This window comes from Tenrec ecaudatus, chromosome 7 (assembly GCF_050624435.1).
Source record: "Tenrec ecaudatus isolate mTenEca1 chromosome 7, mTenEca1.hap1, whole genome shotgun sequence".
NCBI classification, from domain to species: domain Eukaryota; kingdom Metazoa; phylum Chordata; class Mammalia; order Afrosoricida; family Tenrecidae; genus Tenrec; species Tenrec ecaudatus.
Window position 1 is genome coordinate 130,115,540 of NC_134536.1, and position 23,002 is coordinate 130,138,541.

Genomic DNA, 23,002 nt, shown 5'->3' on the forward strand with positions numbered 1-23,002 from the left:
CGGGCGGATTACGCACTTCCGGCCCCGCACTTCCGCCCGCCGGTAGGGGGTGCTGCGGCCGCGCTCTGGGTGCCCGCGAACTCCGCCCGGGGTGGCGTGCGGCCCGGGGCCCACCACCCGCCCCCCGCCCCCCCCCATAATCACACGTGGGCGCTGAGGAATGGCTTTATTGGCCGAAGGGAGGGCGCGGGGAGAAGAGGCTGGAGGCGGGCTGGCCAGTAAGGGGGGCGCACTTTGGGGCTGAGGAGGTACGGGCCATCTCCGTCGTCCTGGGCCGTGTGGGGGTCAGAGGAGAGTTCCCACAAGTGCGTCGCCTCGCCTCCTCGCCTAGGCGGGCACCCGGCTGCGTTCAGCCTCGGATTCTTATCGGGGCTGGGGGCAGCTTGGCTGTCCCGCCGGCCGCTCCACCCCCGTCGATGTGGGCTGCACCGCTAGCAAAGGACGCATGGCTTCCCGGAGGGACCGCTGCCCCCAGCAGCAGGGAGACCGCCTCCGGGGGGCTCTCCGGGCCGCCGCGGAAGACGCTGGCCCAAGAAAAAGCCGTCCGGTTCCGAGTCCGAGGAGGAGGAGCAGGTGGGGCAGGGGAGGTCCTCCTTGGGATCAGAGGGTGTCTCCACCACGTCCCCGGCTGGCCCCTCCTCCCGGGGCCTGCATCCAGGGCGCCCTCGCGGAGTCTCTGCGCTGCAGCTGGCGGCGGCGGCGAGGGCTGCCCGGAGGTTGGTGCCGGCGCTTGCCAGGGCGCAGCCCCTTCCTTCCGCCCGATCTTCGGGCTCCGTGCCCCCTGTTGTAGACCGGGGCCGAAGGGTGCGTCTCAGAGCTCCAGGGCTCCCCGCCCTCCCCGCCTCTGCCCACCGGAGGGCGCCCGCGGCCCCAGCCCGGGAGCGAGCCCGGCGCCGCAGTCCCAACCGCGGCGCAGGGTGGGCTCCGAAAGCCCTCGGAGCGCTCCGGCCAGGGACGCGCAGTGAGCTGCGGGACGCGAGGCTGGGGACTCGGGCGCGTTGGGGGGCGGGGGCTTCAGGAGGGACAGGTCAGCGTGGGAGAAGCCCCTCCTGGGCCAGTCTAAGCCACCGCCCCCTCCCCTCTGCCGGGCACCTTCTCCCGTACCAAGAGGCGCTCTTCCTTCCAGCGCTTGGGCCGAGCTGGAGCCCGCATCCCAGTAGCGGCTCTCGAAGCAGCTGGGGCAGCAGGGGCCGCCCCCCGGTAGGGCATAACGCCCCCCGCCCAGGGGCTCGGCGCAGTCCTGGCAACAGAAGTGGTTCTTGTGCCAGCGCTGCCCCTCTGCCTCCGTGCAGCGCCTGGAGAAGATCAGCTGGGAGCGAGAGACGGGGTAGACCGTTTGTTCGTTCATTCGTTCACTTACTCATTTAATCATCCAGTGGCTACGCCTTACACACCCAGTTAGCTCTTCTGTAAACATTACCATCTGATCTCCATACTCACTCTGGGATACAGGGAGGGCTGATTGGCTTAGCCAGGCCCCACCCCCACCGGCCCCAAAGCTAGCAGGTGGCACCAGTCAAGGTGTGACTCTGGCCACCTGGGCTCTGAGCAGTCTTCAGCTGGCATTAAAGGGGGCTCCTAGCATGACCAAGCACCGCTCTGGGCAGCCAGCATTTCCAGGCAGACTGGACAATTTGCTCCCAAGAACTCTTGAGCCTAAGAGAATGTGGGGGACTCTGAGGGAGGCAAGGGAGGGCCCAGGTAAAGGCCGCAGGTCCCACCACCAGTCTAGCTCAAGCCAGAGAATAGAAACAGCTGTCCCGGGCTCATCTTTCACTCTCCCTCTCCCACTCAGGTTCTGGGAGAGGCTGCATGCCAGGAGGGTGTCCTCTTGCCCCCCTGCCACCTGGACCCTGGGACAATACCTGGTCGCAAGCTGGGCAGCGTGGCCACAGCAGCTCAGCGTGATGACGGCCGCAGTAGAGCCGCCCGTCATGGTAGAAGTAGATGAGGTTGATCAGGGCCTGGCCACAGGCCTGACAGACAAAGCAGGGCTGGTGCCAGCAGCGCTGCTCCCCGGCCCGGGCCGCGAACACACAGTACTCTCCGGGCCTCAGCTGCTGCCTGCACTGCCAGGGAGAGTCACAACTGGGTCACCTGCCCACCTCCCCACCCGGCTCATAGGCTCCTGTCGCCCAATCCCAACCTCCCTACACCACCACCACCCCCCTTTACCCCCACCCCCCGCCCAGCTGTGGGTTCCATTAAGAATTCTCAAACTTGGCTGCTCTCACCCCGGAGCCATGGCTTTCCCCCAAGCCCCCTTCTCTGGCATATGGTGAGGAAGCCCAGGGTGGGTGGAAGGAAGGCACTGGGCACCAAGACCACATACCTTCTCACAGGTGCACCCTTCCAGCTTGGGAGGCAGCGGGCGGGCCACCCCCTGTCCCAGAGCCTCCCGCCTCCGCTGGACACAGAAGCGCCTCAGCCCTGCCAGCTCCTCCTCCCCCAGGGCTAGGCAGTAGCGCTCCTGCAGAAACAGCCCCACAGGCAGGGCAGAGGCTTGATGGAAGACCACTGGGGCCCCCAGGGACATGGGGGACAGCTGCAGGGGGCACTGAGAAGGGGAGCAGTGAAGCCCACCCCAGTTGCCCATAGCACTGAGTCCTGTCACCTTCTGCTTAGGTCCTTGCTCCCAATGAGTCCTAGCACACTGCCATTTCTCATTCTAGCATTTTCTCTAATTCCTATCCCACCACCACGCCGGTGGAACTGTCAGCCTGCTGGCTGGGCACGTGTAGGGGCTCAATAAATACTGATGTTGCATTATCGGTCTCAGGAGGCGTTCGTGGACATTGCCTTGTTTGTGCAAGACAGGCGGGGGGTGGGGGGCAGGTGTGGATGGTCATACTCATCCTGTAGATGAAGCAGTTCCCCCTGACCTGAGCGATTCCCTCCAGTTAGCCAGGCCCTGGGCTCCTTGTCTCCTATCTCTGAGCCAAGGTTGGTGAGACAGTTTAGAGAGAAGGGGAGGTGGTGAGAGAGGCACACACATCGCCATCCTGTGGAGGGAGCTGCTGGAGGAGGGCCCTGAGCGCTGGCTGGCTGACAGCTGGCAGGGGGTCCAGGTGAGGGTGTCCTGAGCTCAGAACTGCAGGCCCCTGCAGAGAAGGTGAGGAGCGGAGCTAGGTCAGTTCATCTTCCCCTGCTCCCCTCCTCTCCTCACCCACCCTCCAGTTTAGACCCTTTCCCAAGCCGGCCTGCCAGTGACCTCCGTCAATATAGTGGAGGTTTGAGGAAGTTGGGAAGCAGCACCCTGCCCCCCCCTCCCGGCAAAACTTCCTTTCTTAGGTTTGAAGCCATCCTCTTCTTCCCCCCTGGCTCCGATTCCACAATACCCACTGCCACCGAGTCATGCTGACTCATGCAGACCCATAGGACAGGGTTGAAGCACCCGTGGGTTTCCGAGACCGTGACTCTTCACAGGAGCCGAAATCGCTGTCTCCCCCACGGAGCACCTGGTTATTCTGAACTGCAGACCTCAGGGACTGCCGCCCAAGGTGGCCACTGTGCCCACCAGAACCTGCCAAACGCACCCCACTGCCATGAAGCCAGTCCACTGAGCCACCCTGCCGGACTGATTTAGCTGACTGCCACCATTCTGCACCCCACAGCCAGTTAAAAATGGACTATAGCACATAATCTAGGATCGAGTTATCTGTCTGTAGCTCCATTGGCCGCTCCGCTGGATCTGCCCAGTGGCCCCCAGGGGGCGGTATTGACCCTTTGCAAACCCGCTGTGTCTGGTTTGGGACTCAGTCTTTAGGAAAACAGAAAGCCTCCGTTCTCCCAGGAGCTGGCAGGTTTGAACTGCTGACCTTGCAGTTGGCAGCCCAATGTCTAACCCACAGTTAGAGGCCCCCTCTCACTGCCTTTGAGTCAGTTCTGACTCAGGTTATTGTTAATGAGTTGTCAATGGTTGAAGTGGTTCTAACGCATAGGACCCTATAGGCCAGGGTAGAACTGCCCCTTGTGGGTTTCTGAGACTCACTCTTTACAGGAGAGAAGGCCTCATCTTTCTCCTGAGGAGCAGCTGGTGGTTGCAAACTGCTGGCCTTGCGTTTAGCAGCCAGATTGTTACCCACTATGCCTCCAGGGCTGGTTACCGACACCTCAAAGCAAACGCACTGCCATTGAATCTATTCTGACTCATGGCGGCCCTGTAGGACAGGGTGGGACTGCCTCTGTGGGTTTCTGAGACTAACTTGTTATAGGAGTAGAAAACCTCATCTTTCTTCTACGAAGCGCCTGGTGGTTTTGAACTACTGACCTTGTGGTTAGCAACCCAACGTATAACTCACTGTGCACCAGGACTCCTTACAGACTCCCCACAAACTAACTGCCCTCAAGTCAACACTAACTCATAGCCACCCTACAGGACAGGGAAGAACTGCCCCAGTGAGTTTCTGAGACTCACTACAGGAGTAGAAAGCCCTGTCTTTCTCCTGCAGAGCAGCTGGTTTGAACTGCTGACCTTGCGGATCACAGCCCAACCCACAACCACTCCGCTCCTGATAGACCCCTTCGGGGAGTGTATTTATGTGAATGAGCCTGAGGCAAAACTCCTGTCCTGAGGGACTGGATGCAGGGACAGGGATCCCTGAGAAGCAGAGTGGCCAGACTCAAAAACCACCTCCCGCTTGAGAGAAAGAGGAGGCTGCAGGAGGGAGGAAGAAGCTGTAGGTCTCAGAGGAAAGGGTGGGGCCTGTACTACCTGAGCAGAGGTGTCCTGTGGCAGGTGGTCGGAGTCACTGTCTGAGTCAGCTGGTGGGCCTGACTCCCTGAGGGTGGGCTTCCCCCCGGTGTGGGGCCAGCGCCAGTTCGGCACTGACATTGCTGGCCAACTCTGCAATGACAATAAGAGTACCTCCCATGATTCCCCACCCCCTGCACCTATGGCCCCATTTCACAGAAGGCCAAACGGCAGCTCTGTGAGCACACACGCAAGGTGATTTGGCTTGTCAGTGGCCAGGCCGGGCCTTTCTGCACCAGAGTCTGAAGCTCCAATTTTAGGGGTCTCCCAAGCTTCAGGCAGAGGTACAACGAGGCCCACAGTTCACGTGGGGGCAGTTTGCTTTCCTGGTGAGCCTTTCATGCTGGCAGGCCCCTTCCTCCCACCTAACTCTCACCATTCCACGTCTGGCATCTGCCACCCAGCAGGCCCTCTCCCTCAGCGCTGTCTTCTTGGGCCCTGCTTGCCAGTGGGAGTCTTGGGCCTCCTGAGAAGAGCATCTCCCCATGCAAAGGTCTCTGCTGCCTGACTGCCTTACACCTCCTTTTCCTGGGCTCCAGTAGTAAGCTCAGTAGGCTTCTTCATGCTGTAGCACCTAATGGTCCCCATGCCTCTCTCAGCTTGCCTAGTCTCTCAACTCAGGGGCACAGGAGAATCGCACACTTCCATCTTCCATCTGTAGCACTTTCACCTGGTGAATCGGAGTGCATCTCTTCAGCTCTGAGCAAACCCTGATGCGCCCACGGCATCTGCAGCAGGGGTGGGGAGCCGAATGAGGAGGTAGAGAGAAGATGGACTCTCTCCTGCCACATTTCCGCAGTAGCCGGGCTGTTCTGTTGGACAGGTTACCACCTCACAGTAGTCCTCCGAGGTCCTTTCCCTAGCCCCGTTTTATAGTTCAAACCAGCAGGTCGGTTCCCTGGCTAAGGGCAGCAATTAGAAGACCCCAGTCTGGGATGGACTCCCGCAACCCAGGGCCACCACCAAATCCCGGGCTTCCATACACTCCAGCCCTGAGATCCCCCGTAGGCCCTCTCAATGTCCCGTGCCTCCCTTCCTGGCTCCACACCCACCTGCTTCCGTCTGTCCAGCTCTGTCCTGTGGTAGGTTTCCTGTGGGAGAAGCCCAGGGCGGGCTCTTCACACTCTGTGACAGGAGAGGCCCTTTCCCCAGCAACTAGCAACCAGGAGCCCTGGGGGATCCAGAGGTGCTGGCCCTACGAGAGGAAGGGTCCCAGGAAATGGCTTACACCCTCCCTTTCAGATGACCCCTAGCTTGTACAGAATTGTTTCCAAGAAACAAGGCCCAGAAAGCGGTCCTCTTGCTTGTCGCTCCCGACCTCAGACTGAGCAAGGTAATTCCAGACCTAGCTCTTGACCCCATCCCCACCCCTTACTGGCCCGCCACACCCCTCCCACAACCCCCCTTGCCTGTAAATCCTCACGCAGGTGCAGCTGGCATAAGGCGCTAGCCCTTCTGAATTCACCCGGGTCAAGGAGGAGCGACGGAAGACGGGAAGGTTGCCCTCCACCACCGTGGGAGGGAGGAGCTGGGGAGTGTGCTGCCCCCACCCCTATCGATAGATGCCCAAAGTTTGTATTGGACTTTTCGGGAGCCCACCCGAGGCCTGAGGACCCTGCGAGCCTCCCGCGTCTACTGGGGTTCCAAGTCTGGCAACTTGAAGTTTAAAGGATGGGGTGGGGCTCCCGGGGGCTCCCCTGGGGTCTCACCCTCGCCGCGCGCCAGAGTCCGGGGCCGCCTGGACAGATAGACCTCGCCGTCTGGCCCATCACCAGTCCCCAGCCTAAGCGCCCCGCCCGCTCCGGTAGCGCGGCCCGCCCCCGCGGGCTGCAAGAGAGGGGCGGGTCAGGGAGGGGCTTGCAGATACAAACAGAAGGGGGGGAGCATTTGTGGGGTGTCAGGATGGAAAAAGTGCAGGCTCCACGGTCTCCCGCCCCGGGCTCTGGGGTCATGGGGTACCGCGATCGTGCCCCCCGCAGACGCGGAGGCGGAGCCACGTGTAGATTGGGTGCACGGCCGGCCGTTCCCTGAATGGAAATGCCCCAGCTTAGGCCTTTCCAGCGTCCCCCACCCCACACACGGCTTCGGGTCTCGAAGCCCCGCCCCTTCCGAAGGGGTGGGGCTTGTGGGTGGAGGGGGCGTTCCCGGCTAGTGGGCCCCGCCCCTCCTCTTCTCCCGGGCGCTTTGCTGGGTCTCCCCTCGCTGTCCTTTCCCGCCTCTGATTCTCCAGCCCACTCTCCTCTCCTTTGTCTTGCTCCCCCGTGGCCACAGCAATTGATCCCTTTTACGCTCCCAGGAGAAACTCTCAGTCTCCGCCCCGCCCCTTTCGCCAAGCCCCGCCCCCTTACCCAGGCCCCGCCCCCTCCCGCCCGGCGGCCTCAGCCTTGAACCGGGAGCGCCCTCTGGCGCCTGCGCATGCTCCCTGTTCCCGACTGCAAAGTCCTCCAAGGGGACCTTCTAGGCTGCGCGCCTGTCGCCCCCGCTCGGGTCGGCGAGCCCGCAGCGTCTCGTTGGTGCTGCCGGGTGCCCTCCGACCCCGCGACTGCGGGGCGGGGCGGGGCGGGGAGGCCTTAGCTCCGGGCGGGCGGCGGCTGCTGCAACGGGACCCGGGAGCGGGGCCCGGCGCCGCCCGGGCCGCGGGGCGATGTGAGTCGGGGCGCGGCGGGGCGGGGACGAGGCGGCTCCACCGAGACCGCGCCGCGCCGCAGTGTCCACTCCCAGCGTAGGAAGCCCGGGGCCGGCGGGCGGCGGAGCCTCGGGGCCGGGCATGGGGGGGCAACGCGAGGCCCCACCTCCCCCAGCCCTTCCCGAAGTCTAGACGTTTCCCCAGACCACCCTACAACCCAAATCGTCCTCTCGCGCCCCAGAAAATCGCCGCAGCCCCGCCCTCCCACCGGCCCCCCTGCACCCACATCTCTTAGAACCCCTCAGAGCCCCCTCACTGCTGCGAGTCCCCCTGGTTCACCCACAGGCCCAGCCTTCCATCCTGGGCGCCCCCAAGGGCTTCCACCGCCCGAGGGTCCCCCGATTCCCTAGCCCCCACGCTTGCACCTTGCTCACGCGCCCCTGAGCCCCTTCATTGGGCTCCGATCCTCCTCGTTCCCTTTAATCCCACCCTTCACCCAGCCCCACCCGATGCCATCCCCCTCTCCACTGAGACACCCCGATAGCTTAGACATGCCCTTGGTTTTACCCCTTACTCCCTGTTGATGACTTGAACCTCAGTATTTTCTCCAAGCCCCTGCCTGTAGACCGTGCACACTTGACTCAGCTTGCACCCACCTCCCAGAGGATAAGGGAGACCGGAGCGGGTGGGAGTTGCTTGCCCTGGGGAAGTTATCCAAGGTTGCTGGGTGCAAGCGGCCCTGGGAGCCCATGTTGTCCGACTAGAACAGGTGGGTAGGGTTCCCAGGGTCTCAGGGTCCGACTTGTCATGTGGCCTCCCTTGCTTCCACACTGATTGTTGGTATTGTACTATCCCGTGAGGCCCTTCAGAGCTCTGGGGACAGGACGTCTTACAAGCTCCCCACTGTAAGATTGAAGGAGCCTGGCCTGAGACAGACAGCTGCCCACTTTCATGATGTTTGCCCTCCACGCCTCCCTTTCGGAGTTGCTTCCTATAGAAGCGCCGCAGTCTACAGAGGTTTCATGTGTAAAAACCGAGACTTTGAAGTGGGGAGGAGGGTGTGGGCCAGGCCTTGAAACCGGGACCCAGGCTCTAGGATACTTAGCAGCAGCAAACAGACCCGGCTCTCTTACCAACACAGCTTTGCATCATGCCGAGGACACGCCTGGTACAGTCAGTCTTCTGCAAAGATGGAGTGGGGTTTGAGTGATGGTTTTAACAGGATCCAGAGGGCGAGGGGAAAGGGTGACTTCAAAGTCTTGGGGTGTCTCAGACTTCAAACTCACAGATGGTACTAGGGGAAGAAGGTCTCTCTCTGGTCCCTTGAGATTTAGAATCGGATCCCACTGCCCTTGATTGCTTTCTTCGGTGGTTTTTCTTGCTCCATTAGAGGTTGGAACAGACTTGCCAGGACTGACAACAGGCTGGTTTCATCAGTAATTAGGGGTGAGGGTAGAAGGGCCCCACTAATCTTTGGTCTCTGTCTCCTTTGCCAGGTGAGCCCAGACGTGTCCCAGAGGGATCCAGGTGACTTCTTGGCAGACTGCTTGCCATGACACCCCACCAAGGACTGGGAGACTAAAGTGGGGTCCTTCCCCATGCCCCTCCCTTGGTCTGCTCCCCGATGGCCTGGGTGAGGTAAGAGCTCTGTAAGAAGCTGGACCTGGGGGGGTGCCCACATTGGGGTGAGTAGAAGGTGCAGGTTCTCCCTGACTCCCTCAAGGAAGCCCTGCCAGGATATCTCACTCACAGAGAGACCCCTCAACTTCTGGTTAGCGTCGCGGGCCCGCTGCGTGCCCGTCCCCTGGGTCATTCACAGGGCTTCTTCATCCTTGACACAGGCCTGAACTTGAGGTTACAGAATCTGGGTGTCAGCACCCTAGAGGGGGAAACTCTAAATGTAAGGCCTCTGGTCCCCCCTCCAGACCAAGGGGCACACACCCTGCATTTTCTCCATGTGATAAGGTCTGTCGAAGTCAAGTTGTGAAACTCCCGCCCTGTTCCAAGCTTCAGGCTGTATCTCGGTGACCTGATGCACTGCCTCATTGGCCAAGAACCTCGGACAGACCCATCAGAGGTGGGGGGTTGGGAAGGGGACGAGGGGGGAAGAAAGACTGTGGATGGTGTGGGACGAATATGGTCCCAAAGGAGGGAAGGGAGGAGAAGTACACGCCTCAGTGTCTGTACTCTGGGCTTAGAGCATCTTTGGTGAATCTGGGTGAGGACCCCCGGCTGGTACCCAAGTCCTATGCAAGTCACTTCTTCGGAATGCCTACCTGCATCTCTAGACAAGTGTCTCTGTCTAGGAAGCCCTGCTGTTCAGCCTTCGTTTCCAATTGGGCCTGTGGCTGCCATCAAGTTGGGCCCCCACTGCATGAAGACCCTCTGGTCCCACAGAACTCCACGCTTCCTGGTCCTGGCCACCCCCCATGATTGGCGTAGGGCTTTTCCCGGCCTTATCACCAGGCCTCTCTTCTTAGTCCATCTTAGTCTGGCTGCACTGCTGAAAGCCGCTTAGCATCCCAGAGCCCCGCAAGCCTCCATGGGTCAGAACCCCACCCACCTCTCAGGGTCCAGACCCAGGGTGGCCTGCAGGGTTCCCTCCGCATTAGCCCTTCACCCATTCTAACCTGAATTAACCTTACCAGCGTGCAGCCAGCCCGGGATTCAGAAAGTGCATTCCTTGAGGGGAGGGACTGTGTCGCAACAGCCCCGGGGGCAGAGGAGCCGCAGATGCACAGCGCAGCAAGTCACTGCCGTCGCTGCCGCCGCCGCTGGACTTCCCGGAGCAGAGCTCTGTGCTGCAGCCCTTGGTGACCTGCCTGCCCCTGTGCTTTTCCCCAGGGGAGACTGGCCGCTCTGACATCATGGGGAGCTGCTGCAGCTGCCTCAACAGAGACAGTGTCCCGGACAGCCACCCCACCAAGTTCAAGGTACCCACAACTTTCCCCTCCCCTGGGGGCCTGGCGTGTGTGTGTGTGTGTGTGTGTGTGTGTGTGTGTGTGTGTGTGCCAGGACCGTGCTGTTGCCTTGCCTCAGCCTCCCTGGAGGAAGGGAAGCGGCAGGCACCTGAGGGAGGGCTGACTTCTCCCGTCAGGGCTGCGGAGCTGCAGAGGGTCTGAGGGAAAGGGGCCGCTGCAGAGTGGGCTTGCAGGAGTGGGGGACTGCCCTAGCCTGGCTGCACAGTGTGTGTGCCTGTCACGTCTAACTGGTTCTACCAGCTGCCAAGGAGTCACCGCACGCCCTCCCCAGGGCTTTCAGTCCGTAGCTGGCCGTCCCCGCCTTTCTCTGAAACGCCTCCAGCGAACTCGACCCTCCAGTCGGGCGGCCTGTCCCCTGCCTGCAGCTCCCGGGGACACGGCAGGAACTGTGTGAGGAACTGCTTGGAATAAGGCACCCGGACTATGTTTGAGGGTCAGCTCTGAGGAAAGGCAGGGGGTCAGCTGGGGAGGGGGTGTGGTGGGGAACAGCCAGTTTACACAAATGTAAAGCGGCCCCTTTTCCTGCTGTGGTGCCCCTATACTGCCCTGCTCGAGGCTGAGGCTCAGAAGCTCAGGAGAGTCAGTGCCCACTCAAAGTGGCCCTAAGAAGCGTCCTGTGGGTTCCCAAGGCGAGAGCCTTGTCTTTCACGTCAGCAGGCCAGTGCATAACCTGCACCCGCAGGGGTGAGCCCGTGTGCTAGTTGCTCCGAGTAGTGAGGGCCAGTCCCAGCGCACCCCTGCGTCTTCCCTGCCCCACCTCCCAGGAGGAGCCCCCAGGCTGCACCTGGATGGGGTGGCCACACAGGAGCCCATGGGCTGCCAGCAGAGGGCGCCCTCGGAAAGCCATGCGGTGGGAAACCCAAAGGGAGCCCAGTGCCTGCCAGCGGTGTCGAACTCACAGCCGCCCTCTAAGGACAGGAGGAGGCCCACAGGAAGGGCTCTGCCCAGAGAAGCGAGGGGGGTGTGGGGGGCACTGTTTACACAGGCCTTCACATCCGTGACCTGGCCACCTGAGACCTGCAGTCCTCCAGCTCGGGCCCTGCAGTAGCCAGCCTGGCCCTCACTGGGGAGGGCTCAGCTGTGGACCCTCTCTGGACTCCCCCTGCCCCCAACCAGGTGACGAACGTGGATGACGAGGGCGTGGAGCTGGGCTCTGGGGTGATGGAGCTGACGCAGGGCGAGCTGGTGCTGCACCTGCGCCGGCGCCAGGCTGTGCGCTGGCCCTACCTCTGCCTGCGCCGCTATGGCTACGACTCCAACCTCTTCTCCTTCGAGAGCGGCCGCCGGTGCCAGACAGGCCAGGGTGAGTACCGCCCAGCCCCGCCCCGCAGACTGGCTTGTTGGCATTTGAGGATGGACTTAGCATCCACCCCAGCCCTGGGACCTGGCCACTGTTGCCCGAGAGGACCCGGGTCCCAGCAGTTCTTCCAGGGCTAAGTGACTTCTTCCTCAGTCCAGGTGCCAAGCATTGACTGCACAGCGTGCGGGAAAAGGCCATGTCCCCTCGCTCTCCGACTCCAGTTTCAGGGGTCCCCACTGCTCCTGAGTGGAAGTCAGAGTGTGCTGAGAGGTTTGGAGGCTCTGCTGCCTCCTCAAGAGTTCACCTTTGTCTCCCCTCGCCTGTGGGCAGTGGGTGAGAGGTGTCCTCCCCTCCTGCCCTCCCCCTCTCTGTAGTCAGAGGTCAGGGTCACAGTGGTGGGCTTGTGCCCAAATCAAGGCAGGTGCTCGGAACAGAGTGAGCAGAGGGGGAAGAAGAAGGCTTCTCTGGTGTTGGCAGTGTGGGGTCTGGCTGCAGGTCCCCAGGGACGACCTTAGGCCCCAACATTAGCCAAAGCCAACAGCTCTGCCTCCTGCTGAGCCCCCTGTGTTTCGGGGACACTGTGCTCCTCAGGGTTCTCAGTGCTGGTCTGGGGGCCATTCTCCCAGGGCACCTATGGTAGATTTGATTTCCTTCAGTTAGTAGATCCACGTGTGACTGTCCCCCTGGGACTCCAAGCCCCCTGCCCAGGCTCTCCTGTCCATCAGACTTCCCAGCCAGCCTCATCCCCGCCACATCTCACCAGGACAGTCTGTCCTTGGCCCTGTCTGCCCAGCCCACTCCCGCAAGCCCAGGACCTGGTAACTCCCCGTTGTTGTACATGTACACACAGAGCACAGCACAAAACTTGCACCACAAGAAGCCTCCTCAAGGGCCAGCTGCCCCTGTGCGGCGTGCAGAATCCCAGGTTGGCCCAGCAGCCCAAGGGACACCTGGGGATTCTCAGGGCTTCAGGGCCCGGCCCAGCCCAGGGCCCCGAGAACTGATTGGAGTGAGGGGCTCCCGCATGGGCTGCCTTGAGGGGCCTCGCAGCCGCCCTGCCTCCCTGCCAGCAGCCCCTCCTGCTCTGCAGTTGAAGCCCCAGGTGGTGCTTGCCCTGCAGCTCCGTACCCAGAGCTGAGTGCTGGTGCTCTGTGGGGCTGGGGCTCACTCTTGGGATGCAGGGAGACTGGGGTATCCTCAATTCCATCCCTCCCCCCCCCCCGCCCCGTGACTTTCTCAGCTCTCTCCTCTAGCCCCGTACCCACACATCAGTATTAAAAAGGATCTCACCCCGAGGGACTGTGGCCAAAGTCTCAGGTCTAAAGACATTGGCCCTGAGTCCTGGGGGTGGTGTGACTGGCTGTGAGACTCTGGGGGCACGCGGAGGAGGCGGAGAGGCTGGTGTTCTGGCTGTTTCCTGAGCCTGGGCCTCAGTGAGTGCCTGGGGTCCTAGGCACAGGGTAAGGGGCTCGCCTGCTCCCTCTGCTCTCAGGGATCTTTGCATTCAAGTGCTCTCGGGCCGAGGAGATCTTCAATCTCCTTCAGGACCTGATGCAGTGTAACAGCATCAACGTGACGGAAGAGCCCCTTGTCACCACCCGCAACAGCCACCCTGCAGAGCTCGACGCCTCCCGGGGCCCCCAGCTGCCTCACAGTGAGTGCTCCCCACCAAGACCCCCCCGACACGCGCGCGCGTGCGCGCACACACACACTCACCTGCCCAGGCGGCTCGGGGCTCAGAAGACTGCTGGGGGGACCTGGCCCTTTAGAACAGCCAGGCCCGGTCAAGCTGAGGCTGGAGGGGCCTGGACCTTAGGTGGGCCATGAATGGGAGCAGCCAGGCCGGTTGCTATGGAAACATCAGCCAGAGCTCCTTCCTTCTGTCCACTTGGTCATCAGTATGTGTGGGGCCTCTGGCCCAGGCATTCCTGGCCCCAGCCGTCTGCTGGGGAGCATCTATCTCTTTGGGCTCTGTATCAGGGAGGGGGTGGGGGGACATGTGATAAATGAAAATGCAGAGCCCACCCCCTCGCTGCTGTGGGTTTTGAGGCCCCACTGGCAGAGCTGGGCTGCAGCACAGGCAGGGTGGGTCTCCCAGGGGCCTACGGGCTGGGCGAGGCTGTTGGGAGAAGGTGGGTCTGTGCGGGAAGGCCAAGGGTGGAAGGACACAGCAACTGACCTGGGGCCACCTCTGCCCAGCTCTAGGCTACACCGTGTCCAGTTTCCACAATGGCTTCCCCAGCTGCCCCAGCGAGGGCCCCCGCTTCTCAGCCCCCCGGCGCCCCTCCACCGGCAGCCTGCGACACCCCTCCCTTGGGGAGGAGCCCACCCACGCTCTCATTGCCCCCGATGAGCAGGTAAGGGCGCAGGCTTCCTGCCCCTTCCACGTGGTGGGGCAGGGTGGGGACCGTGCGAGAGGGGGAGCATGCTGAGAGGGTCCCCAAAGAGGGAGGCAGCCCCCAGGAAGGGCCCTTCCCCAGGGCCCCTCTTCCTCACCGGTCTCTCCCCTGGCCCTCCCCGGCCCTCGCCAGTCGCACACTTATGTCAACGCGCCCGCCGGCGAGGAGGAGCCCCGCCGGAGCCGCCACTGCCTGCAGCCCCTGCCCGAGGGCCGGGCACCCTTCCCCGCGCGGGGCCCGCAGGTCTTCCTGCAGCCGGGCCGCGTGAAGTTCGTGCTGGGCCCCACGCCTTCGCGGCGCCACCCGATGAAGTGCCAGGGCCTGGGCCCCGGCCTGCACGACCCGCCGCACCACAACAACAACGAGGGCTCCGCGCCTTGCCCCGCGCTGCCCAAGTGCACCTACGAGAACCTGGGCGGGGGCCCCGGCTGGAGACTGCGCCCCGAGGAGCCGGGCTGGCCCGGGCTGGCCCAGCGCCGCGCGGCCCTGCTGCACTACGAGAACCTGCCCTCGCTGCCGCCCGTGTGGGAGCGCCACGGCCAGCTGCTGGGGGACGAGGCCGCCGAGGACGGGGACTCCAGGGACGGGCGCACGCCCTCCTCCAACGGCTTCCCCGAGGGCGAGGAGGACGAGACGCCCCTGCAGAAGCCCACCAGCGCCCGGGCCCCCGCCCGCAGCCACAGCAGCCTCCCCGCGCCCCTGGCCCGCCGTCGGGGCTCCCCGCGGGTCTTCAACTTCGACTTCCGACGGCCGGGGCCCGAGCCCCCCAGGCAGCTCAACTACATCCAGGTGGAGCTGAAGGGCTGGGGCGGGGACCGCGCCAAGGGGCCCCAGGACGCCTCGGAGCCCCGGCCCCCCGCGCACCCCGCCCGCAGCTCCGACTCCTACGCCGTGATCGACCTCAAAAAGACGGTGGCCATGTGCAAGTTGCAGAGGGCCCTGCCCCGGGACGACGGCACCGCCCGGAAGACCCGGCACAACAGCACCGACCTGCCTCTGTAGGGGCGCAGGGCAGGGCAGGCGGGGAGCGGGATGGGAACGCAAGGGCCCCCGCCACTGCATCTCGCACCTTCCCGTGACATCGCCCGCTCCCCACCACCTCTTGTCCGCCTCCGTCCGTCCGTCTGTCCGTGTGTGTATGCGCGCGTGGGTGTGTGCGTGTGTGGTGATTTTGGTTTTTTTCCTTCGGTTGGAAATTTGAAACATTTTGTACCTCTTGATTTTATTTATCAGTTTATTTTTCTATTTATTGTTTTAGATGTAATTTAACATATTTATTATTAATATTATAATTATTTTTAAATTCTGACCCAGTGGGTGATGTCATCTTCTTACAGAATCCTAGCTGGCAGGGTTCCAAGGTGAGGCTAGGGGGAGGGGGAGCTGACAGGTGTGGGCGGCAAGGGGCCAGGCTTGGAAATTTGGGGTGGTTCTGGTCCTGGTGGCGAGCCTAGGACCTTCTCTCTTTTGCCCCTGGGAGACCCTGGCCCGGAGCTACAAGCGCCAGAGGGACTGGGGGGTGGGGGGTGGGCTGACAACCAGAAGCATCTCACCAGGAAGGGCTCTGTCAGGATGATAAAACCCTGCTCCTTGCGGGGTGAGGGTGGGGGCAGCCATGGCACAGGATTGATCCACAAGCTCTGCCTTCCCCAGAGCACCTGGATGATGCCCTTCAACTCCAGTGGGTCTCAGGGCCCCTGCTCCCCTCTAACTCCTTGTCCCAAAGCTGAGCCCTGGGTCCCCCTTGGCATGCCCAGCTTGGCCATCTAAGGGCTGGAGCTGTGGAGGACAGACTTCAAGCCCCGGGTAGAAACAGCAGGGACACGGTGTGTGTTGGGACCAGACCATCTGGCCCTCGATGTGTGACTTTCCCAGAGGGACTCCTGGGCGTCTACTGCCCCCTCCTCCACAGAAAACAGGGAGGCCTCAGTGACGTGGCAGCACCCCTGCATGCCCAGGGGCTGCCTACAAACCCAGAGCATCCTCAGGCCCCTGGACAGGTCCTCAAAAGGAAATCCCACTTCTCAAAGCCACTCGGTCCAGGGGACAGGGAGGCCTAGCTAAGATGCGGAGAAAAGCTGCCTGGCCATTTGCCCTGGTCCTTGTCTGCACCCACCCCGAGGAAGAAGGGGACCAAGCTTCCTCACCCCGTAAACAAGCAGGGCCTGACGCGCCCCCACGCTTTCTGCTTGGCAGAGCACCTTGCTGGATTCTCCTTCCTGGAGGGGCTTGGGTTGATGAGCTTCTGGGATACCCTGGCCTTGGGCAGTGGACACCTGGGACATGGACACAGTAGGGTGTGAGGGAGGTTCTTCCTCCAGCCTGCAGGCCCCAGGGTGCAGCTTCCAGAAGTTCAAAGCTGAGCCGAAACTGTTTGCTGACCAGTTTGATCTCTGGCAGAGAGACCCCCTTCCCTTGCTGCAGTGGGGAGATGCCACCCCCGCCCTCCTTATCTGGCTTCCACTCAGGGGTCAGTGGTGCCTCCAGAGGGGATGCCCAAGATGGGGGCAGGTGTGGTTGCAGCAGGACCAGGTCTCACATCTGGGGTTTGGGGTTCTGCGGGGCCAGAGCCAGTGGCTGGTAGTGTCAGAGGGCCTCTGGTCCTGATTCGGCACCTTTCTGCCCCCACCACCGTAAGCAGTTGGGCTGCCCCAGTAGGTCATGGTGTTTGCTCCTAGCAGAGCGCTGTGACCGAGGAGGCAGGAGGGCCATAGCTCTCTGGGAAGCAGGCAGGTTGGAACCCCAACTGCTCCAAAGGCAAGCACCCTCCACGCTCCGCCCCCACCCCCACCCCAGGCTCACGGCCCTTCAGTCTTGAGACCTCGGACACACTCTGGGCCCCTCCCTGCGGAGACCTGGTCTCCTCAGCCCCTGTCCAGCAAGTGGTCAGGGCCTCAATGGAGGGGGCCTTCCTGGAGCTGCCTGCAACCCAGCATGCCCTGAAACCAGGCTTCCCCTGCCTCTGACCCGCCAGGGTCTGGGGCAGGAATTTTCCTCTGGCCGGGAGGGTGAAGGGTGTGGGGCCAGCCTTCCTGGCGGGACTCCCGCCCAGGAGCCTGCCTGCTGACACCAGGGTGTGGTACACAGATGGAAGCCGTTTCCATCACCCCTGACGTCCAAAGATCATCACCCACATGGCTGCGTGTTTGCGGAGCGCTCAGCCCTCTCCTTTGGGAGCAGGCCCTGCCCACCCCCCGGGGCTGCCCTCGGGAGAGGATGGGGCCTGGCATCCTGTGCAGGAGTGACATTTCAGGTCAGACCAGGGGGCCCTCCCCTCCCCAAGCCCACTGCACGTAATGACAGCACTGGGCAGCGGCACAAACACCGAGGCCGCTCCGCCATTGGCCACGTGGCCTTTTATCTGTCTGGCTCACGGGGCAGGATGGCTATCTGCCCCGCGCAGAGCAGGAAGCAGGCCGAGAGGTGATGGGGACTTGCCTCCGGCCAGTGAGTTAATTAGTGACCTGACCGGAGCTCCCCTTCTGGCCTGGAGGGACTGCGCATCCACAGGTGGGCTGCAGGGAGGGGGTGTTGGGTGCTACACACACAGGTCACAGCAGGGGCCACCCAGCCCCTTCTACCACGCTGCTGTAATTCTGGGAAATGGTGGCCACAGCCTGCCACGGTCTTCCTCTCCTGGGCAGCCCCTCAGCTGCCGCCACGTTCTCTGGGAACCTCGCTGAGCTCTGGGGTGCTCTCTGACCCATGCCTTAGAGGTGGGAGTCATACTCTGAGGGATGGGGGTCCGTCACAAGGGCCACAGTGGCCCGAGACGGAGGGAGAGCTGAAGTGGGCATGGAAGAGCCTGTGTGCGCCTCTGGGGTGAGTCTCAGGTTGCACCTTGGAGCTGAGACCAGCTGGGAGCCTAGAGTACCTTAAGTTGTGCACCCAGGCACGCCCGGTCTCAGGAGCCCCGTCTCTACTCTGCTCCTGACGAAGAAGCGACGCTTCCCCTATACTCAAACCCAAATTCCCTGCCATCGAGTGGACGGCAACGCAGTGACCCTACAGGACAGGGGAGACCTGCCCCAGTGGGTTCCCGAGACGGCCACTCTGTGCGGGGGCAGGAAGCCCGTCCGCCCGTGGAGCCCTGCTGGTGCCCGTGGATGGCACACTCTGTCCACTGGTGTCATCCCTTACTAACAGAATGCCGTCTTCATGCCTCAGTTTCCTCATCTGCCACATAGGGATTAAACAGAGAGGTGGTCTGCCCAGCATGCACTGTGGACACCAACCAAGAGCAGACCCTATTAAGCTCACCGGAGGCCGCTCTTCCATGCATAATAAGGAGGCCATCCTGTTCTAGACTCTAGATACTGTACTTCTGTGAATGGAGCCCCGGTGGCACAGTGAGTGGAGCTTTGGGCTGTTAACTGAAAGGTCGGCAGCTCAAACCCACCAGTCTCTTCGAGACAGAGAGGAGGCAGTTGGCCCTGCAAAGGTTGGCGGCCTTGGAAACCCTAGGGAGCGGCTCTGTGCTGTCCTGTCCACGCGCAGAGCTGGTGTGACCACACAGCAGCAGTGGGAACACAGTCCCAGACAGCTGTAACTTCTCGGGACCCCAAACACCAGGCCTGTTGTCATTGGTGGAGTCGATTCTGACTCATGTGTTACCGAGCAGAATGGGGAAGAAGAAGTCGGGCTCTTCCTTGGTTGTCATCTGTCCAGACGCCGATGGCGGCCTCCCCTGGGTGGTGTCTTGAGGGGGCTGGAATCGCCAGCTCTCATCAGCTTAGGGGCTGAGCACAAGGAAACTTGGGACCTTAAAGCAGACCTAATCCACCAGCTCTCCCCACCCCCACCCCTTCACCCCACTTTCTAATGGCATCAACACCCGAACTGCCTGCTCATCGGTCCCTGGGAGGTAGCGGACCCAGCTCTTGCTGTGCATTATGGGAGGGGACAGGGTGGGGGGTGGGGGCGGGGGGACAGGAGCGATCAGCCCTGGGGCTGTCAGGTAGACGGGGTGGGAGGAGGTTCTCCACGGGGCTTGATCGTGAGGGCTGCTCTAGCAGCTCTTCCAGAAGCTTCTCTGTGCAATGCTGAGAGGTTGTTAAGAAGCCTCGGCAACATTGGCAGAGGTCAGCCGGGCGAAAGCACCGCTCGGGGTCTGGCGCTAGGTTGTCATTACACTCATTCTTTGGGGGTTATTAATGTAATTACTGAGCTAATGAGCAGTTTGGGGGGTTCCAACATCACCCTGGTGCCTGCCAATTGAAGGGGCTTTCCTCAGCGGTCTGCTCCCTCTGCTCTGCCCCTTGGGCACGGTCTTTCTGGCGTTCCCGCCCGGGTTCTCTCCCTCTCCCATCTCACCAGGCTCTGCTTCCCTCTGGGTGAGAAGGCCCCTGTGTTAGTCCGGGTGGACTAGAGAACTAGATCCATCAGCACTCACATGCGTATAAGAAGAGCCTTATGGGGCTTAAGTGGAGAGCAAATGCCTTGAGAATGATTGGGGCAGGGAATGTATGGATGTGCTTTATACAATTGATGTATGTATATGTATGGATTGTGGTAAGAGTTGTATGAGTCCCTAATAAAATGTAAAAGAAGAAAAGAGAAAAAAATGATTAGGGCAAAGACTGTACAGATGTGCTTTATACAATTGATGTATGTATATATATGAACTGTGAAAAGAATTGTATGATCCCCAATAAATTGTTAAAATTAAAAAAAAAAAAAAAGAAGAGCCTTATGATACTAGCCCAGATGCCCGATACCAGCCTGTAAATTCCTCTTCAGACTCAGACAACACATGCATTGATGCCAAATGCAGGAAGATCACAGGCTAGTGGGTGGAAAGTCTTGGGGATCCAGTGGCGGTGGAAGCATCTCAGTGCTGACATGGGTCTCCATGTGGCTTCTCCAGCTCCAGGGCTCTAACGTAGCTCCATGTGTGTTGTCAACAGGAATGCCTGGCAGGGAGTGTCTGTCTGTCCCGCCTCTAGTGAGCTATTTATCTTCTTAGCGCTCCCAAATGAGGTCATCAAGCTGCGACCTGATGAACAGGCTAAACTCCATGGTCTCAAGTTGGCCACAGATTATATAACGACCACACCCCAGACATAGTGTGGTTGGCAATCCTGCAATGATGGTGATTTCCATGTGGATGCGTGGATTGGCGTGCCGGCAGAGGGGCTGTGGGAGGGAGCGTGGGGCAATTCCTGCAGATACACATAGCTTGACAGAGGCTAGTTCTACATGTGTGTTTACTTGGGTGTCGATATCTTCATGAATGTGGTGGAGCATACAGGGAGCCAGGTGGTGAGAACTTCCTAGACATAGCCAAAGACCTTGAGGGAATGAGTCAGTGGGCCCGGGGGCTCAGGACCATGGTCTTGGGGGACAGCATGGTCCATTGTCACAACATCGTCCACAGAGACAATGCGCTCTCCTACTTTTGGACTCTTAAAAACTCACGAACAGGCATCTAAGGTGCAACAGTTCATCTCTCCGCATCCACGGGAAGGAGTCAGGAGAAAGAGATGCATGGAGACAGCCCTGAGACCAGAACTAGAAGGTGCCCGGCCACCATTAGGAACTGCTCTGAGAGGGATCTCATTAGAAGGTCCTGGATTCATATAATTGTGAATCAGGGGGAGGGCGGAGTGGAGACCCAAAGCCCATCTATAGAAAATTGGACATCCCCTCTCAGAAGGGTCACAGGAAGGGACGAGCCAGTCAGGGTGTAGCATAGCACCAATGAAACAACATTCCTCTAGTTCTTTAATGCTCCCCCACACACACACTATCATGACCCCAATTCTACCTTACAAATTTGGCTAGACCAGAGGATGTACAGGGGTACAGATAAAAGCTCACAACACAGGGAATCTAGTACAGATAAACCCCTCAGGACCGATATTGAGAGTAGAGATACAAGGAGGGTAGAGGGAAGGTGGGGGAGAAACAGGGTACTGATCACAATGATCTACATATAACCCCCCAGGGGGACGAATCACAGAAAAGTGGGTGAAGGGAGACAGCAGTTTATATAAAACATGAAAAAAGTTATAAATTATCAAGGGTTCATGGAGGAGGTGGGGTGGGGGGGTAGGGGAGAAGAAGCGCTGATACCAAGGACTCAAGTAGAAAGAAAATGTTTTGAGAATGATGAAGACAATGAATGTACAAATGTGCTTGACACAATGGATGGATGGATGGATTGTGATAAGAGTTGTATGAACCCCCAATAAAATGATTAAAAAACAAAAAGGAGAAGAAGGTCCTGGATAGATTGGGAGACAAATGTGGAACAAAACAAAAAAATCATAGAAACCAACCAACCCAGGGTTATTGGTCAGATGGAGACTGAGGGGACCCCTGAAGCCATGGCCCTCGCCAGTCCCGAGGTCTGGGACTGAGCTCACCCCGTGGCTCAGTTTTCAGCCAAACAATAGACAAGTGCAGCGGGGGTGGGGGGGGCAACAACCCTAGGGAGACAGGCACGCCTTAGAATTCTCACCTATGTAAGATCAAAAGGGCAACATTTGCTCACGGACAAAGTCCAAAAGGGTTAGAAAAGAAGGAAGGACTGAAGCAGGAAACACAGGGAAGAAGGAAAGAGTAGTCTATGGGACTCAGAGTCTCTGCCCACCACAGCTTCATTGACCCGGAGACCAGAAGCACTAGATGGTGCCCAGCCACCACTACTGACCATTCTGACCGGAGCCATGACAGACAGACTCCCAACAGAAGTCAAGTTCTTAAAACGTCCAGAATTGCTTGAGGACAGAGCCCCAATGGCATAGTGGGTGAAGTATTGGGTTACCAATCCCAAGGTTGGCTGTTCAAACCCACCGGCCAGTCTGAGGGAGAAAGGAGAGGCTGTCTGCTTCCATAAAGATTTACAGTCTCAAAAGTCCTACTCTGTCCTACGGGACCGAGAGACAGAATGTACTCTGGGGCAGTGGACTGGGTTTTGGTTTGGGTGGCTGGAGTCAGGTGGAGGAGGGGAGAGACCCGGATGAAGTGAAGAAGTGTAGCTGGGCCTTGTGGGAGGTGCTTGGGCTTTCTAGAAAGGGCGATAGGCAGTTGTTGGAGGGTTCTGAGCAGATGCACTTGGACTTAGGTTTAAACAGAGTGGCTCTAGAGCAGTGCTTCTCAACCTTCCTCAGGCCGTGACCCTTTCACACAGTTCCTCCTGTTGTGCTAACCCCCAGCCATAGAATGATTGTCGTTGCTCCTTCATCACTGTCATTTTGCTACTGTGATGAATCGTCACGTAAAGATCTGATAGGCAGGATGGACTTTCATTGTTACAAACTGAACATCATTAAAGCATCGTGATGAATCACAAAAACTGTATGTCATTCTATATTGTGGAATGTTTATTTCTAATGACAAATAAATCAAATGTTGTCTTGAAGCATGGTGTAGCATGGGTAACAGTCTTCACACCGGTTACTCGTAAGTGGGTATATCTGCATGTGGGCGGACCTGCCTGGAGACAGATAGAGGAGCGCTGTCTTGGTTCCTAAGACCAGTGGAAATATGTGTTTTCCTGTGGTCTTAGTTGACCCCTGTGAAAGGATTGTTTGATCCCCAAAGGGGTCGCGACCCACAGGTTGAGAACCACTGCTCTGGAGCCGGAATGGGGAGCAAAGGCACATGTGGCAGCCGCGTTGGGAGGCGACTGCAGGAGATGGGGCGACTTAAGCCGGGTGGTAGCAGGAGAAGAGGGGGGACAGGACAGATAGGGGAGGTCTTCTGGGGGGACGCCCAGCGGGGCACTCTCCATGGAAAATCTGGAAGGGTTTCTCTCTGAGCACACGTAGATGTTCCTGGCCTTCCATAATTTGTGATGAGGCCCAGCGAAGGAGACACCTTTCTGGTCTTCTCTGCTTTCAGCTACTATCCACCTGACATCGGCAGTGACGTCGGCCCCCATTTCACATCCTCTTCTGAATCAGCCTGCATCTCGGCCAGCTCCCCATCGACTATCTC

At 60.1% G+C, this 23,002-nt stretch overlaps 2 protein-coding genes across 2 annotated transcripts; one reads left to right on the forward strand and one right to left on the reverse strand.

Annotated features, from left to right (window-relative positions):
* Positions 1 to 129: 129 nt before the first annotated feature.
* PRICKLE4 (prickle planar cell polarity protein 4) lies at positions 130 to 5,943 on the reverse strand. Its single transcript, XM_075553790.1, has 7 exons — positions 5,806 to 5,943; positions 4,715 to 4,846; positions 2,994 to 3,101; positions 2,333 to 2,470; positions 1,866 to 2,069; positions 1,105 to 1,309; positions 130 to 1,012 (listed from the first exon to the last, which is right to left on the reverse strand). Exons 2-7 carry the CDS (start codon positions 4,832 to 4,834, stop codon positions 432 to 434), a joined length of 1,356 nt encoding a protein of 451 aa, XP_075409905.1. The 5' UTR covers positions 4,835 to 4,846; positions 5,806 to 5,943; the 3' UTR covers positions 130 to 431.
* A 2,938-nt stretch (positions 5,944 to 8,881) lies between these two features.
* On the forward strand, positions 8,882 to 15,285 carry FRS3 (fibroblast growth factor receptor substrate 3). The gene is made up of 6 exons (XM_075554102.1): positions 8,882 to 9,017; positions 10,224 to 10,312; positions 11,477 to 11,663; positions 13,153 to 13,314; positions 13,860 to 14,017; positions 14,192 to 15,285. The coding sequence occupies exons 2-6, from the start codon at positions 10,247 to 10,249 to the stop codon at positions 15,059 to 15,061; spliced, it is 1,443 nt and encodes a 480-aa protein (XP_075410217.1). The 5' UTR covers positions 8,882 to 9,017; positions 10,224 to 10,246; the 3' UTR covers positions 15,062 to 15,285.
* Positions 15,286 to 23,002: the final 7,717 nt, after the last annotated feature.

Excerpts from the sequence above, each read along its gene's own strand:
- FRS3 (XM_075554102.1), top strand. The coding sequence starts at position 10,247 with ATGGGGAGCTGCTGCAGCTGCCTCAACAGAGACAGTGTCCCGGACAGC. Across the intron at positions 10,313-11,476 it reads GCCACCCCACCAAGTTCAAG|GTGACGAACGTGGATGACGA; the intron begins GTACCCACAACT and ends GCCCCCAACCAG. Across the intron at positions 11,664-13,152 it reads CCGGTGCCAGACAGGCCAGG|GGATCTTTGCATTCAAGTGC; the intron begins GTGAGTACCGCC and ends CTCTGCTCTCAG.
- PRICKLE4 (XM_075553790.1), bottom strand. The coding sequence starts at position 4,834 with ATGTCAGTGCCGAACTGGCGCTGGCCCCACACCGGGGGGAAGCCCACC. Across the intron at positions 2,070-2,332 it reads AAGGGTGCACCTGTGAGAAG|TGCAGGCAGCAGCTGAGGCC; the intron begins GTATGTGGTCTT and ends TCTCCCTGGCAG. Across the intron at positions 1,310-1,865 it reads GCTGCCCAGCTTGCGACCAG|CTGATCTTCTCCAGGCGCTG; the intron begins GTATTGTCCCAG and ends TCTCGCTCCCAG.